Raw genomic sequence first — 14402 nt, forward strand, 5'->3', positions numbered from 1 at the left:
GGGAGAATAAAGTCAGTTTACTGAATGCACAGCTCCGTCCCACTTGGGGAGGAGCGAGGCATGAACAGGCGCCTCGGCAGTGGGATCCCAGTCTGCTGGGCCTGCCAGGGCCATTGGGTCCCCTTGGGCTTCTGGGCTGAGGGGCAGTAGCAGGACAGCCTGCCAGGTGCTCAACAGCCCCAGGGTGCCTGACCTGTGCTGTCTGGGACTCGTCTGGTTCCTGTTGCTGCCTGGGATGTTCAAGCCAGACCCCAGGGAGAGAGTGGCACAAGGTACAAATGGTAACTTGGAACACATTGGTTTCAATTTCAGTAAGGAGGAGGAGGGAGGGAGACATGTGGGGGCACAGAAGGGGCTGTTGAGTGGAGAGGTCTCTGCTGAGCTCCACGGCCAGCTTCCTTGCTAGATGACCCGGCTTGGATAAACGCTTTCATTTCCATCTCCCAACTCGGAATCTACAAAACAAGAAGATCTCTCAGGCCATAGGCCACAGCAGACTGTGGGATCTGCCTTGAAAGGGCATGGCATTGCTGCCCTTCATTCTTCCACTCTGGCCCAATGGCCAGTCACACACATGGCTACCATGCCTGGAACAGTCTGGGGACAGACATTTGTAGTCTGGGGCTGGGGAATCCCCAGTCTGACCTATAGGGCTTCCAGCTGGACAAGGGCAAGCCGCACTGTAAGCCACTCAGTGAATGCAACTCAGTCATCCCTGCATCCCGGCACTGCTTGGTACACTAACGTGTGCAGGCCAAATAGCTGGAAGAGACTTTGCCTCCTCTCAGAATAATGTCCCCACATCAATCTCTATTGCCTAGCAGTGGAGGTGACAGGGAGGTGGAGAGATTGAGTTGGGCTTCTAAGATGTCTTTTTGGGTCAATGGCGAGGCAGAAGAACACATAACAGGAGGGTGGAAGGCACAGAGGCATTGGGGTGGCAGTAGAGTTCCAGAGGAGCAGGAAGAGTGAGGGGCTCTCCTTATTATTGGGGAAATCTTGTTCTCAGTGTATTTCTTTTCACCTTGAAAAACACTATTGAGAAAGGTTTCTGACTGATGAAGAAGGGAAGAGAGTTGGGGGCAAGTGACATCCCCCATCCTTACCAGGACCCTCTCAGTGCTACATTTCACCTAATGGAAGCCCCCACTCCACAAGGTGCCCAGTTCCTCACCCATTCTGTGCTTCTTGGCTTGTGTTTGGGGGAGAGCAAGAGGGAGGCTGCTCTGGCCCAGCCGTTGGCCTCATGCCTGTCCCAGTCCTGTCCTCACCTGTCTGGATATCAACAGGTAGTCTTTGTTCCCCTCCAGGGCCTTGGTCTTGGCTATGGTGACAGTCATTTTTGCCAGCTAGAAAGTGTTGTTAGGGGGATGGGTCACAAAGTTGTGTGACAAGTTGGCATGCATATCCAGGGACTCTCTCCAGGGACTCTCTCTTACCTTGGTGCCATTTAGGGCTTTGGTTCCCAAGTTCAGCAAAGGGTGCCCAGTAGGCACCACAGAGCCACCAGGAAGCTGGCACTTGTTGTGCCACCTGGTGTGCCCTGATGTTTTGCCTTTCCCTCCCTGTTTACCTGAACTGAGCTGGGGTGGCAGGTCACAGCTGTGACTCAGTGCTGGCAGCCCATATTAACAAAGTGCCCGTGACCAGGTGAGTCATGCCAGCTTTGGGTGGGGGTGGGGGGGACAGGGAAAAAAAAAGGTGGCCCAGAAGGACGGCTGGAGGCCTCTGGCTCTGTCTCAGGCTGTCTGGGTTTTTGTCTTGATAATGGCTCTGGTGTGAAGCCAGGCAAAGGCAGCCACTGGCCAGCTTGCCAGGGTCCCTCTCAGTGCAGGGCTTTTTTCTCTGCCTGCACTGTGCCCGGAGACACTGCAGCACTGGGGCAGGTGGGGAGGACAGGGCAGGTGGGGAGGACCAGAATCTGTTTCCAGGGGATAACTGGCTGCCCCCACATTGGGGATAGGACCGGCGGGAAGTGATGGTGGGGATCCTAAAGCTGCTTCTAGTTCACAGAAAAAGATGGCAAGAGTTGGGGCTGATCAGTGGGACCATCTGCCTCAGAGCAGCAGGGAGGATAGAAGGGGGCCCTCCTTCCGCTCCGTGGAGACGGCCTTTCCAGCAGCGCCTACTAAGGATGCTCTTCTGCCCTCCAGAAACGGTAGCCTCCGTGAGGCCTGGCCTTCGAGGCCAGGGTGCCACTTCCCGGTCCCCAAGCCCCGGCCAGGATGGCTGGAGGAGCAGACTGGGCGGCTCGGCGGCTGCCAGGGCGGCAGGTTGCCGCAGCCCGCGCGGGGCACTAGAGGGCGCCCCTGCCCACCCGAACCCTCCGGGGCGCGCCCCGCGCCGCAGGTTCCCGGAGCCGGGAAGAGCCGCGGGCGCCTCCGGGCGGGGCTGGGGAGGGGGCGCAGCTGGGCGCGGCGCCGGGGCCTGCGGTCCTCCCTGCCCGCTGCGCTGGGGCTCGGTGGCTCTCGCCTGGGCCAAGCTGAGCACCCGCGGGGCGACCAGCCGAGGCGCAGAGGCGTTTTCCCCCGGAGGTGGTGCGTGCTGCGGCGACACAAAGGTCCTTGAAAGACCTCACCGCTCCCTTCCTGGCTGCCCGCCCAGGCGACCAGGCCGGGTCTGAGGGCGGCCCCCCGGAGCGTCCCCCGGACCTCGCGAGCTGGAGGGGGCGCTGGGCCCCTGGCCGGCTCGCGGGACTCCGCGGACGCGCGGGGACTCTGGCTCGGTGGGCTCCTTTTGTGAATGCAAGGAAGGGCCCTCCCCGGCCTCGGGAAACGGTCAGCTCGGCTCCCCGGGACTGCGTGCCCCGAATGACAAATTGGCTCTTTCGGGTCGCAGGCTGGGTCCCACCCTGGGGAGAGCTGAGCTGCCTGGGCGGGTCTTGTGGGGTTATCTAAAACATCCCCGTGGCCAGCTGCATCAGAGTCACCGGGGTCTGTGCCTGAAAGAGACATTGCAGGGCCCCGCCCCATCGCCGGAGGGCCCGGGGGATCTGTGTTTTGGGTAAGTGCCCCGGTGATTCTGATGGCAAAGCCAGCAGAGGAGCCACTGTTCTAAACCTTTCCAGGCAGGTAGTTTTAAGATTTCACACCCAGAGAACCTCCTGGGGATCCAATAGTCACACCCACCTCAATTCACTGCAGTGTTTATTCTCCCTCCTGATAGAGAAGTTCTTCCTGAGTCTGACTTTGAGCCCCCCCTGCTTTAATTAAGCACATTTTCTCCAGTCCAGAATGAAATAAGGAACAGTGAGGAGACTTTTCTGGACATGCTTGGAGATCTCTGCCTTTCAGAGACTTTTCTCAGACGTGTTTGCTTTGTTCTGAATCCAGCAGACCCACTGAATTGGGCCGAATGGTGAGAGAATCCAATCAAGCCCTTGCTTGTTTTGAATGCAGTTCCTTTTGGTAATGGTCAAACAGTCCCCACTTCAGGGTTTGGGAAGAAAAATTCCAGACAGGATCCTGACAGACCCCCCCCCCCCCCCACACTCCTCCAGCTCACCAAGTGCTGGATGCTGGAGAATCCCAGCAAGGAAAAGGAAAAAAAAAAAAACCTTATCTTCTGCCTGCTGATACCCTCTGCCCCTTTGTTGACCCTTCTCCTTGCTTTCAGGATGAATTAAAATTCTTATCTGCTCTGCATCCAGCATACTTGGACTCGCCTTCCTGTTAGCTGCAGTGACTTTCCCAAGCTTTACAGTGTTATTTTTGCCTCTGGGTGGTGGTCATGACTTCCTTCCATAGGATTACGTTCCACACAGTAACAGAAAAGGAGTAATTTAGCCAACACCCTCAAAATGGCAGGACTGACCCCCAAACCTACTTTCATTTTCTTCCGGTCTGGGTTGTGGGTAATTTCTTGTCAACTAGGAGAAAGAAGACAATGAGAAATGAATTGTTTTTCTAATGCAATTGTGAACAGATGTACAGTTCCCTAATCTCGAGAATGTTCTAGAAACCTCTTACATCACCTTAAAGGGGCACGGAACGGGCACAGGTACTGAGGGCAGTGTCCATACTCAGCATAGCGAGTCCCATAGCTGCAGCAATAACCTGAGTCACCTTTGCTGTTTCAGGGCTTCTAAATTTGGCGGTGTGGCCAGACTTGCTTCCTTTCAGTGATTGATCTGAATAGCAGAATCCCTCCCTGATGGGCCGAATAGGCTGTGGGGGTGAAGGCTGTACTCACTGGCCACTTGCCTCACCACTGGCTTTTAAACAATCGGTTGCATTATCTGCTCACAGGAAGCAGCAGACCCATCAAGGCCCTGGGCTCTCTCTTTGTTCTGACTTTATGGCATTTTATGCCACAATAAGAAACACTGTTTACTCCGTGGGAGCCCATTGTGCCAGCCTGCAGGGATGTGGGCTCCAAGGCAGAAGGGGCTGGTGCTCTTCCCCTGGAAGAAGAGGGGCTTTGTGACAGGCTGGGGACAAAACAAGGGGTGCTGGACACTGTTACTGGGCAACTGCGTGGCCAGTGTTGAGGCAGCCCTAGTCCCTGTGCCCATGCAGGGGGGGAGGGGCAGGAGAAGGATGGAATTTCATCCAGGATAATGGGTCCTGGTTACCTGGTAAATTATACACCAGGATCGTGCTGACCTTGGCCTCCATCTTCTGGTTGCCTTCGCCAGGTGAATGTGTCTAGCTAACCAACCCTCACACTCCACCACAAAAGTTCATCTTGGTGAGCAGGAAGATTTCCTGACTGTGGGCCAAACCTGGGCTTCTCATATTCTGGGTAGATTTGGTCCCTTAGGGTAAGAGTTTCTGGTTTTGTAGAAACTGTGGGAATGGGGAAGGGCCATGAATGGACCAATGGGATCTGAGGGTTATTTCCACACCCTACCTGCCTCCCAGGCACCATGCTCCCCTCCCCTGCCACCTAGCCTGGCTTTGTCACCATTAACAGAAGACGAAGGGATGTGCTTTCTTCAGAAGACACTGGAATAATCAGATGGAGATGAGACCCAGGCAAGGAGGAAGCCCCAACAGGGGTCTCTAAGGGAGAATACTCTAAGGGAGAATACTGGGAGGCTCCATGTGGGTGTGGAAGGGAAAGAGGCTGCTAGGCACTTGTGTATCCTGGCAGTGCTCCTTCCAGGACATCCCAAGTGAGGAAAGGCCAGCCTCCCACTGGGCATGTGCAGAGAATAACATCAGTGCCTTCAGCCTCCCCTCTCCCCATACCCCCCCAAGCCCTTCTCCCATACCCCCCATGTGGCCCTCCAATCCCCTGTGCCATTGCAACAGCTGCCCAGGTGGTCTCTTCCCCCACCATCCTGCCCACCCTCCATGTGGCTCCTGCAGTTATCAAACATCCCTGTCTCCTGGCCTGTCAGTCCCAGGCTGGGAACTGTTCCGTAGCCGCCAGAGCCATACCCAGACTCTTCCTGACAGGCTCTCTGCCCACACCTTGGGCCACTTTCTGCCTGCCCTGGCCACACAACTCCTTGACTTTTCTTTGCCTTGGCATATTCCTTGGCACAGAGTACCCTCTCCTTCCTCACCCATTGTCCATCTGCCATCCGTGCAAAGATTTAGTCTATATATTGATCAGTTGACTCGAGAAGTAACAGAAGCAGCATTGCCACCAGGCTCCCAGAGCAGGGCAGACTGCTGGCAGAGGCTGTGACCTGAAGGATTAGAAATAAGGCCTCCCAAACACTGGCTGGTGTCCCTGAAGAGCCTGGCTGGAGACTCTGTCTCAGAGAAAAGGTGGAAGGAGGTGGGTGGAGATGACAGCCCTTCACTGCAGCTAACTCTGCTCTGCACTGAGTTCCTCCTCCTCCAGCTCAGTCTTCTATCATGAGCCAGGCACAGTTTGAGGTGTGTTTCTCTGTCTTTAGACGCTGAGTGCCTTATAGGCAAGGAGGGTCTTATCTCTGTATTCTCAGCATCTAATTTAGAACCAGGCATAGAGTAAGTATGCAGAATTAATGAATATACCTTGATATTGGAGTGTTCCTTTACCTAGAGTACTATTCTCTCTAGGAATTTGTATTATCACTTTCTCTAAAAATATGATTCTGGACTCGCTCCCTGGAAGAAGTAGGTTCTGATTCATTGTGCATTAAAAAGTTATTGAGCGCTGGGCACAGTGGTGCATGCCTATAATCCCAATGGCTCAGGAGGCTGAGGCAGGAGGATCATGAGTTCAAAGCCAGCCTCAGCAACTTAGCAAGGCACTAAGCAACTCAGAGACCCTGTCTCTAAATTAAAAAAAAAAAAAAAGTGCAGGGAATGTGGCACTCAGTGGTTGAGTGCCCCTAGGTTCATTTTTTTTTTTTTTTAGAACCTATCATGTACCAGGCATTTTCTAAGCACTTCTGTGGGATATAGAAGACATAAGAGACTGTGCCCAAGTGGTCAATGAGACCCCAACCGAAACACACCACTTCTTTCTTTGGCACATTTGTAATCACCCAGTGTTCCTGGAATCCATAGTGTTGTGGACATGGTCAGCAGTCAACTGTGACAAAGCCTGTACTCAGCAAGAGAGACAGGTGTAGAAGTCCTGGCTTTGTCTTCAAATATCTCACATCCTCATTGAGAAGAGAGATGATTAACAGAATTGTTGGATGCCGAGGAAGCCCCAGCCAGAGAGATGCTGTCTTGTCAACTTTACAGCCTCTAGGAATTCGCTGGGCCCCTGGTTCTCTTGCTCAGTTACTCCTTTTCAGTTATTTTATGTCTTTATAAACATGTGAGTCTTGTCTCCCAGCTTGTTCATAAACTCCTCAAAGAAAGGAACGGTTGTGGCATCATGGCTGCCATCCTTATTCTCTGAGCCCATATTCTCCCCTGGTGCAGGGCAGGGCATGTCAGAGCAGGGAAAGAGCCATCGCTACAATTAACACTCAGGTCACCAGGACTCTTAATGAGATAGTTAAGAAGCCCAATTCTCTGGTTCTGGCAGGTAAAAGAACAGGCAGGAGGGTTTCTCTCCCGGCTTTGTACCTCTCTTTTCCTAAATGTTACCCTTGGATTCTGAGTATCTTCTACAGGAAAATACCAAGGCCAAAATTCAAAAGAGTGTGGTGAATATGACAAAATCCATTGGTTTCTTGCTTCCTTGCGGCTGCCTCCTAATGGGTGGTTCATACCAGTTCTTGCTGGATGATTGAAGGGGGGGTCTGTCTCAGGGTTTCTCAGGTTAACCGTGAGCTGGTGGTGAGAGGGGAGTGCTGCCTGGCTCTTTCTGCTTCTTTATACCCTGGTCCCTCCTTGCTCCTGGGGTAACGAGGGCCTTCCACAGAATGGCTTTAATGGAAGGTTCCTTAGCATCAGTGCTCTTGGGCCTTGGTGTTCATCTGTTGGGTGGTACCATTTGACTTCGTGTTTTGCTTTGGCGCAGTTGGGTGGCTGATGTCCACCACTTTGGCTCACTGATGCAGGGACCGTCCATGACCTATGACAACCCTGGCTGCCTCGAAGCTCAGTGTGCAATAAAAAGTTCATTAAAAAGATGTGGAATCACGAAAATGAGGTTACAGAAATGTTAACAAAGGATCGTTTCCTGCTTCCTGTACTTTCCTTTTCTAAAAAAATGTATTTCTCTGAGGAATTTATGTTACCGTTAAAACCATGGAAGGGTTAAGGAAGGACAGGCCTAGGTCAAAAAGAGGGTGAGATTCCTGAGAAGATATGTTGGCAGAGACCCAGCCTGTTTGCTTACTTGAGAGCTCAGTGTTTAAAGCAGGAACGAATCTAGAATGTGTATGACAGATGGCTCGAATCTGGTATTTTTAATAGGGGTGACTCCCAACAGATCACAGTAGCCCACACCTGAGGTCATGTAAGCCACACCTGGGATCACAGGGCTTGGGTCTCTAGGCATAACTGGTGTGGCAGATGCCTCCTGTCCACTTGAGAAAGAAGGATGAGGAGGAGGAGAGAGGAAGAAAAATAAAGAAAGAAAGAAGGAAAAGAAATTAAGGAGGAAGAGAGGCACATGGGATAGATGGGAGAGCACTAAGTTGGCCTCATGGCACTGTCTGTGCCTTGTCCACTGCCACTCTGGCTGACCTTCTTATCATGACCTTCTGACGTGAGCAGAGGTCAGGATCCGAGCTTCAAGTGTTGTCCTGGGAATCCAAAACACCAAGAACACAGCCGCCCCTGGCATGACCTAAGGAAAGGACGGTGCCCCTGGCCTGTCTCCTGCCTGGCCTGGCCACAGCCAGCCATTTGATGAAGAGGGCAGGCTCCTGGGACCCAAGGTGCTGACCTGACAATGACTAAGTGTTCTAGGACACTTCAGAGGTCAGCCCGTGGTTGACTTTGCAAAGGCCAAGCCACAGAGTTAGTAGTAGAGCAGGCCTCTCCCTCCATATCACCTGGCCACCTGGAGGACCCTGGGCTTCTTGTTAAAGGAAGGGTGGCCACAGATGACCATGCCTGGTAAATACATGGCCATGCCTCTGATGGAGTCACACCAGCATCTTTATTTCTTGGTATCCTTTCTCCTTCAGCAGGTGCCTGCAGGTACACACACACACACACACACACACACACGTGCTGGTATAATGTACCCAGGGATCCAAAGCAAATCAGGAAGTGAGGTCCTCTTACAGTCTATGGCTAACCAGATCTCCTGTGGGGAAGAGCCCTCTTTTTCACAGGTCCTCCGTGCTTGGGCAGTGGGCACGCTCACACAGTGCACATCCAGCCCCCACATCATTGCTGGCCTCTATTTTGGGGGACATACTTTCTTATATGATCACTAATGACCACTTAATCACTATATTGTATCACTTTTCATAAAGAGGGTCACTGTAGATACACTTAGCAGCTCTAATCTCGGTCCTGACCAGAGTCCCATATCTTACCAAGTGACCGTGAGGACCTCAACAGACGCACATCTAATAAACACACCACGGAGTTTTTTAGGCCACAGGAGACAGTGCGGGTTCGGGACCAGACTTACCCTCTCCCTTGAGACCCGGCTGTAATTGAGTCTCATGAGTTCTGCAAACCGCTGCTCATACAGGTGAAGCAGCAGCACCAGGTATAAGCCTGAATTCATCAGCTCATTTTGTGCCTAAATATGGAAAAGGAAGCTCGTCATCCGTCTACAAGGTATTCATGATCTCAATGGGGGCGGGGGGGGGAGGAGCAAGACCTAGAGCTGACAAGAAGTGTGACTAGAGCCCAAGTTCCAAAGCAAGGACCACCCTTGGGGAGCAGGGGATGGAGCCGGAGGCAGCCGGGGTGGAGTTCTGTACTACTTCATGGACGAGGTACTGAGAAAGCTCCATTTGGCAGGCTCCATCCCACCCCATAGATACAAGCAGTCATGAGCGCAAAGCTTTGTGTCTGGAGTTGTGGGGAGCAGAGGGCAGGAGGTCTCAGAGCTCCCTGCTGGGAGCTGGTCACCTGATGCGGAGGAGAGAGCCTCAGTCACAAACAGCTCTGATAGCAGCCACCCGTGCCTGGTGTCACAATGGAGATGAAAGGAGGAAGAGAGACTGGTGACTGTGAGCTGGGGGAGGGCTTCTTGGAGAAGGTGGCCTTTGACAGTCCTTAAAGGACAAGTGCCTAGGGGGGCTGTTAGGCCTTCTGGACAGAGACCCTGAAAGCCAGCAGAGGAGCGTGTGGTGAGCGAAATTCCCTCCTGTGTAGTGTGGCTGGAGCACATGGGGCGGGCGTCTGCTTTGAAATTTAAAAAAAAAAATTTTTTTGGCACGGGCTGGGAGATGGTGAGGTGTGGACCACACTGGGCAGACGTGAGCAGTGTGGACGTGATGCTGCGTGTGGGGGAACTGCTGGTGTCTTTGAGCACAGGAGTAAACAGGACGAGATGTGTCTTAGAAGTGCCAACTTCACTGCGGGACAATCTGGGACACAGATGCCTCTGGGAAGCTTGGTTTTCCTAGATCCTCTTTTGCCCAGAGAAAGAGCCCCACACCTCAGTTCTGTTCATCTCTCCCTTTACAATCAGGTTGTCTATTTTTTTTGCCATGCTAGGGATTGAACTCAGGGCCTTGCACTTGCCACCAAGTGGCATCCCTGGCCACGGTCCCCTTCCGCCAGCTGCTTACCTAATCCCCAGGTGTGTCCAGGCAGGATCTTAGGTAGCATTGGGGACCTCACCTCAGGGCCTTTGCTTGAGCTTTCTTTCGTCGGTCACTTTCATGTGTCTATTTTGATGCCACTCTCCTGCCTGGCCATGTCTAGAACTTCCTTACACAGCTGTTGCAAATGTCACCTCCTGTGGAAGCTTTCCTGATGAACTTCATTTGTTCCTTTACTCCCTGACTCGTAAACATGTGTCTTTATTCTGGATACCACATCTTGCACTTGTTATTTATTTATTCACTTACTTTGGTCCTGGGATGGAATCCAAGGCCCTGGGCCTATTACACAGTGCTCTACCACGAGCCATGCCCCTTGCCCATTTCTGCTTTTTCCCTGGAGCTTGAAGCAGGTGCTGCCTAGCAAGGTGGAGCCATTAGGCCACAGCGCCCCTGTCCTTGGACCTTCCCCTCGGATAAGTCAGTGGGTCAGTAAGGGAGGATTCCTACTTTGGGAGGAAATGAGGGGAAGGTCCTTTAATCCCTCATCATCCTTATGCTAAGTCCCATGAGTCGGGGGTCTCTGGATGGGCCAGGCTGAGTTCAGGACGTCGCCCAGTCCTGGAGGGCTAAAGTGCCCCACAGGGAGCCAGCCCTTCACGTCACCCTTCAGAACTGTGACTCTGGGTGCGTAGGGTAGCACAGTGTGGACCTGACACATGACCACTGCAGGGTGCCTCCTTCCTGTCACAGCCAGGCCCATCTTCCTGTTCCTATTAGATCAAGGGCGGCTCAGGAAGTTGGGGCAGAACACACCTCTTCCAGGACCAAACAGCGGCCAGGAAAGGTGCGGAAGTTGAGCAAGGATCCATGTGCTCTTCCTTCTGAATCAGGCCAACTCCGGATCTTGGTGCCAACTGGCCTCAAGGTCACTGCCCAAAGCTTCTCCAGCATCCTATGGGCCCGTCTTAAAAGGCTCAAGCCAGCCTGTCCTTAGCAGTTAGACTTCTATTTTTAGCCTTGGTTGTTTTCTGGGCTCTGTTGACCTTGGCCTTGAGTAGGCAGACAGCAAATTGCTTGTTTTCACTTTTCTGTTTCCCATGCCTCCTCCCACCTTCCCTAAGAGCAGGTACCTGCTGCCTCCTTTCAGGATGGTCTCCAAAGCCACCTCCTCTGGGAAGCCTTCCTGCCAGGCCTTTCAGCTCCTTTACCTTGTCCCCTGCTGGCTCTCCTGGCCCTGGCCTCCTGTGAGGGAATGAGGGCTTTCTGTCCAGCCCCGTCTTTGCCAGGGAGCCCTCTGCGTAGAGACACGCTGATGCATAATGGCAAATCAATCAGCTAGAAAATGGCTTGGAACTATCAGGTTTGTCAAAGCATTCAGGGAAATCATTTACTTTTTATGACTCAATAAGGCCTGCAGGCATGCAGATGGGAAAATATCCACTAATGTTTTCTGCAGATAATTTGAAAAGTCACTTCTAGCAGATTGTGTCTCTTCTCTATTCTGTGGGAGGGAACCTGTCGCGTGGTGCCATAAATCTCGCGGCTCCTCTTTACGTGAGCCCTTTGCAGAGCTTGCGATGCTGACACGGCTGGGCCGGCCAATTGGAGCTGGCTTGGTAGGCAACCCAGAGGCATCCTTTCCACTCCCAAGCCACAAGTGGGAGGGACCTGTTGACTGAGAGCTCGGTGGCATTCAATCAGCAAATGAAATAGATTTTGGAACGTAATTTATTGGAACTACTCCTGATCCACTCTCCACTTGACCCAATCACATCGCGCTCTGGTTCCCACGTGGCCTTCCCTTTGTCACCAGCCTGAAGCGTCTGGGAGTGGCAGGAGGGGGTGGGGACATGGGGAAAGGAGAAGGCAGTTGAAGCCGTGGACGCAAGCTCTGGACAGCAAGGCCCACCAAGCAGCTGATTTTCTTTCTTTTCTTCTCTTCCCACCCTTCATTTTCTTTACCCTCCGTTTGTCCAACAGGCTTGCTACCCAGGGGAACTTTCAGTGCCCAGGCAGTGCCCTCGAAGAGCCTGACAGCCTGGCTGGACATTTTGTCAAATCTCCAAATATGTTCTGGAGATGCTCCCAGGTCTAAGGGTGATTAGGTGCCTGCATGTGTCCGAGGACATCTGTCTTTGACTGAGATGGAGCAAGGCCAGGCCTGTGCTTCAAAACAACCACAGCTGGAGGCCCTTGAGACCCTCCTGTGCCGCAGAACAGAGGCAGCGGGGAGCTCATCTCCAGGGCCCAGCGGGCAAGGCCCCGACAGTGCTGCCGGGCAGGTGGGCAGACTGACGTCACCAAACACTGTGATGCAGGGCAAAGAGTTTTAACTGTGTGAGGCCAGAGTGACTCCACTTATAAGGGGGGATAGTAACCTCTGCCCATTTGCCCTAGGCATTATGTAAATTGAGCTGACACAGGTGGTTGGGGCATTTTACAAAACAAAATATCCCCCAGAGGCAAGAATTCAACATAGGCTTCCCAGGCACGTGGTCTGGGATTGAGGTGTGTGAGGGTGGGGCCCATATCTTGTTGTCACCTCTACTCACAGTGCCTGGTGCGTAGCGTGTGCTCAATAAATACATATGTGGATGGAACAATGGGAGCAAAACCTAGATTTTGCCGGTCCCTTGTTCTGACCCTCCCCTATCGTGTTTATTGCTACTGTGGACTTTCTCATTAGGAAGAAGTGACTGGGTTGGCTTTGGACTGCCCAGTATCTGCAGCCCCATGTTTGACATATAGTAGGTGTTCAATAAATGCCATTTATTTATTTATTGTAGTGTTGGGAACTGAACCCAGAGGTACTTAGTGGTAAAGTCACACTCCCAGCCCTTTCTATTTTTTATTTTGAGATCCCGATCTCACTTAAATTGCCCAGGCTGGCCCCAGACTTGCAATCCTCCTGCTATGGCTTCCCAAATATCTGGGATTACAGTGAGCACCATTATGTGGGGCTTCAATAACTTTTAAAACAGTTGGCTAAAGTCTCATGTTATGTGTATTTTGGCACAATTTAAAAAATTGATACTTGGCCCCATGCCACGTCAATCAAATCAGAATCTTGGGTTGAGCCTGGGCAGTGGCATTTTAATAAGGGAAAAAAAAAAAAGACCTGCAGCTAACAGTTAAAAGCTGTTATCTGGGGAGGTGAACTATGGGAGATTTTTGCATGATTATTGTAATCAAAAGCAAAAGAAAACATTTAAATAGGAAATGCATAAGATAAAAGAAGCTCGTGGGCTACTTAGTTGAGGTCAAGGGAGAGCCAGGCTGGGCTGAAGCCAGTGGACCTGTTCTGGTTTTGGTTTTGTCCCTATCTTTGTATAGCTAGGTTTGGCACCAGTTACCCCACTTCTCCGGAAGGGAACCTGGAGTGACCAGCACGGAGGGTGGCTGAGAGGCCTGCAGGAGCCATGGCCTGGATGGGAAAAGGAACCAGGCCCTCAGAGGCACAGGAACATGGGGACACAGATCAATCCACGGCCCCCTGGGGGCCACCCCCGCGGGGCTGGTCCCGTCAGAGGGCCTGCCATTTCTGAGCTCATTTCTGAGGCACAGGCCGAGGTCCGTGGCTCCGTGGGTAGCTGTGTGTTAGACCACAGTCCTGGTCCGGGTGGAGGGTTCTGGACTCTCCTGAGTTGCACTTCGCTTGTGTCTCAAGTTTAGCTCCGACCTGTAGCAAGCAGACGCTGTTACCTTCACAACAGGCCACGGGAAGGAACAGGCACAAGTGCTGTGAAAGTGTGAGCCCTGCCGTCCTCCGCAGGGTGGGTCTGCAGCACCTTCCCACCGTGATCATAATGGAGGGCGTTTCCAGAAGGCTTTGATGACCTGTCAAGTTCTCACCCAAACTGGTTTTAAAAGCTTTTCTGCTTCCACGTGGCGTAATGACCATGCTGGACGTTTTCCACTCTCCCCTCCAGAGCCACTTTCCAGCCGGCACTGTGGCCTGCAGGCTGACCCCGTGGACTGCAGGGCTGGGCTCCCTCGCCCTCTGGTTTCCCACTGGGTTTGGCCAGTGGGTTCGGCTGGCAGGAGACCAGGGGGCGGAGGAGCGAGGGCCCGGGGTGTTTTCTCCTCCTGTTCCCTTGCTGTGGGCAGTGGTCTGGCCGCCACCGCTCTCCTCTACTGGACAGCCATCCTGGCCCTGGTAAGCACCCCTCCTCACTTCAGGCCCGGTGGCCTCACGGCTGGTCCTTGTCCCCATTTTTGCCCTTTGTTCAGCTCTCATCACTCAACGCCTTTGAGTGTGCCTGCGCCCCCTCCCTGCCCAGACCCCGCAAAGACAGTTGCTTTCAGATCTTTCTAGAATCTCCACTTGGGGGAAACAGTGAGCTGGAGGGCCTGGGCATGACCCCTGTGTGGGCCAGTAGGT

General features: G+C 52.9%; 1 protein-coding gene and 1 long non-coding RNA gene across 3 annotated transcripts in view; one reads left to right on the forward strand and one right to left on the reverse strand.

Annotated features, from left to right (window-relative positions):
* Marchf10 (membrane associated ring-CH-type finger 10) overlaps positions 1–14402 on the reverse strand; it is an 81945-nt gene continuing 67543 nt past the window's right edge. The window contains exons 8-10 of the mRNA XM_046460924.2: positions 8932–9045; positions 3826–3868; positions 1–455 (exon numbers count right to left, since the gene is read on the reverse strand). Coding sequence (XP_046316880.1) covers positions 403–455; positions 3826–3868; positions 8932–9045 — 210 coding nt within the window. The 3' untranslated portion in view covers positions 1–402. The remainder of the gene's footprint in view (positions 456–3825; positions 3869–8931; positions 9046–14402) is intronic.
* Positions 2444–14402, forward strand: part of LOC124104198 (uncharacterized) — a 44550-nt gene continuing 32591 nt past the window's right edge. Inside the window, exon 1 of one of the 2 annotated variants that reach the window (XR_006855378.2) lies at positions 2444–3003. This is a non-coding gene — a long non-coding RNA (uncharacterized LOC124104198). The remainder of the gene's footprint in view (positions 3004–14402) is intronic. The other variant, XR_006855379.2, reaches the window with a different exon arrangement.

The sequence above is a fragment of the Marmota monax genome, unplaced genomic scaffold (genome assembly GCF_021218885.2).
Source record: "Marmota monax isolate L192 unplaced genomic scaffold, Marmota_monax_Labrador192_F-V1.1 WCK01_AAM20220418_F8-fsc00319, whole genome shotgun sequence".
Classification (NCBI taxonomy): domain Eukaryota; kingdom Metazoa; phylum Chordata; class Mammalia; order Rodentia; family Sciuridae; genus Marmota; species Marmota monax.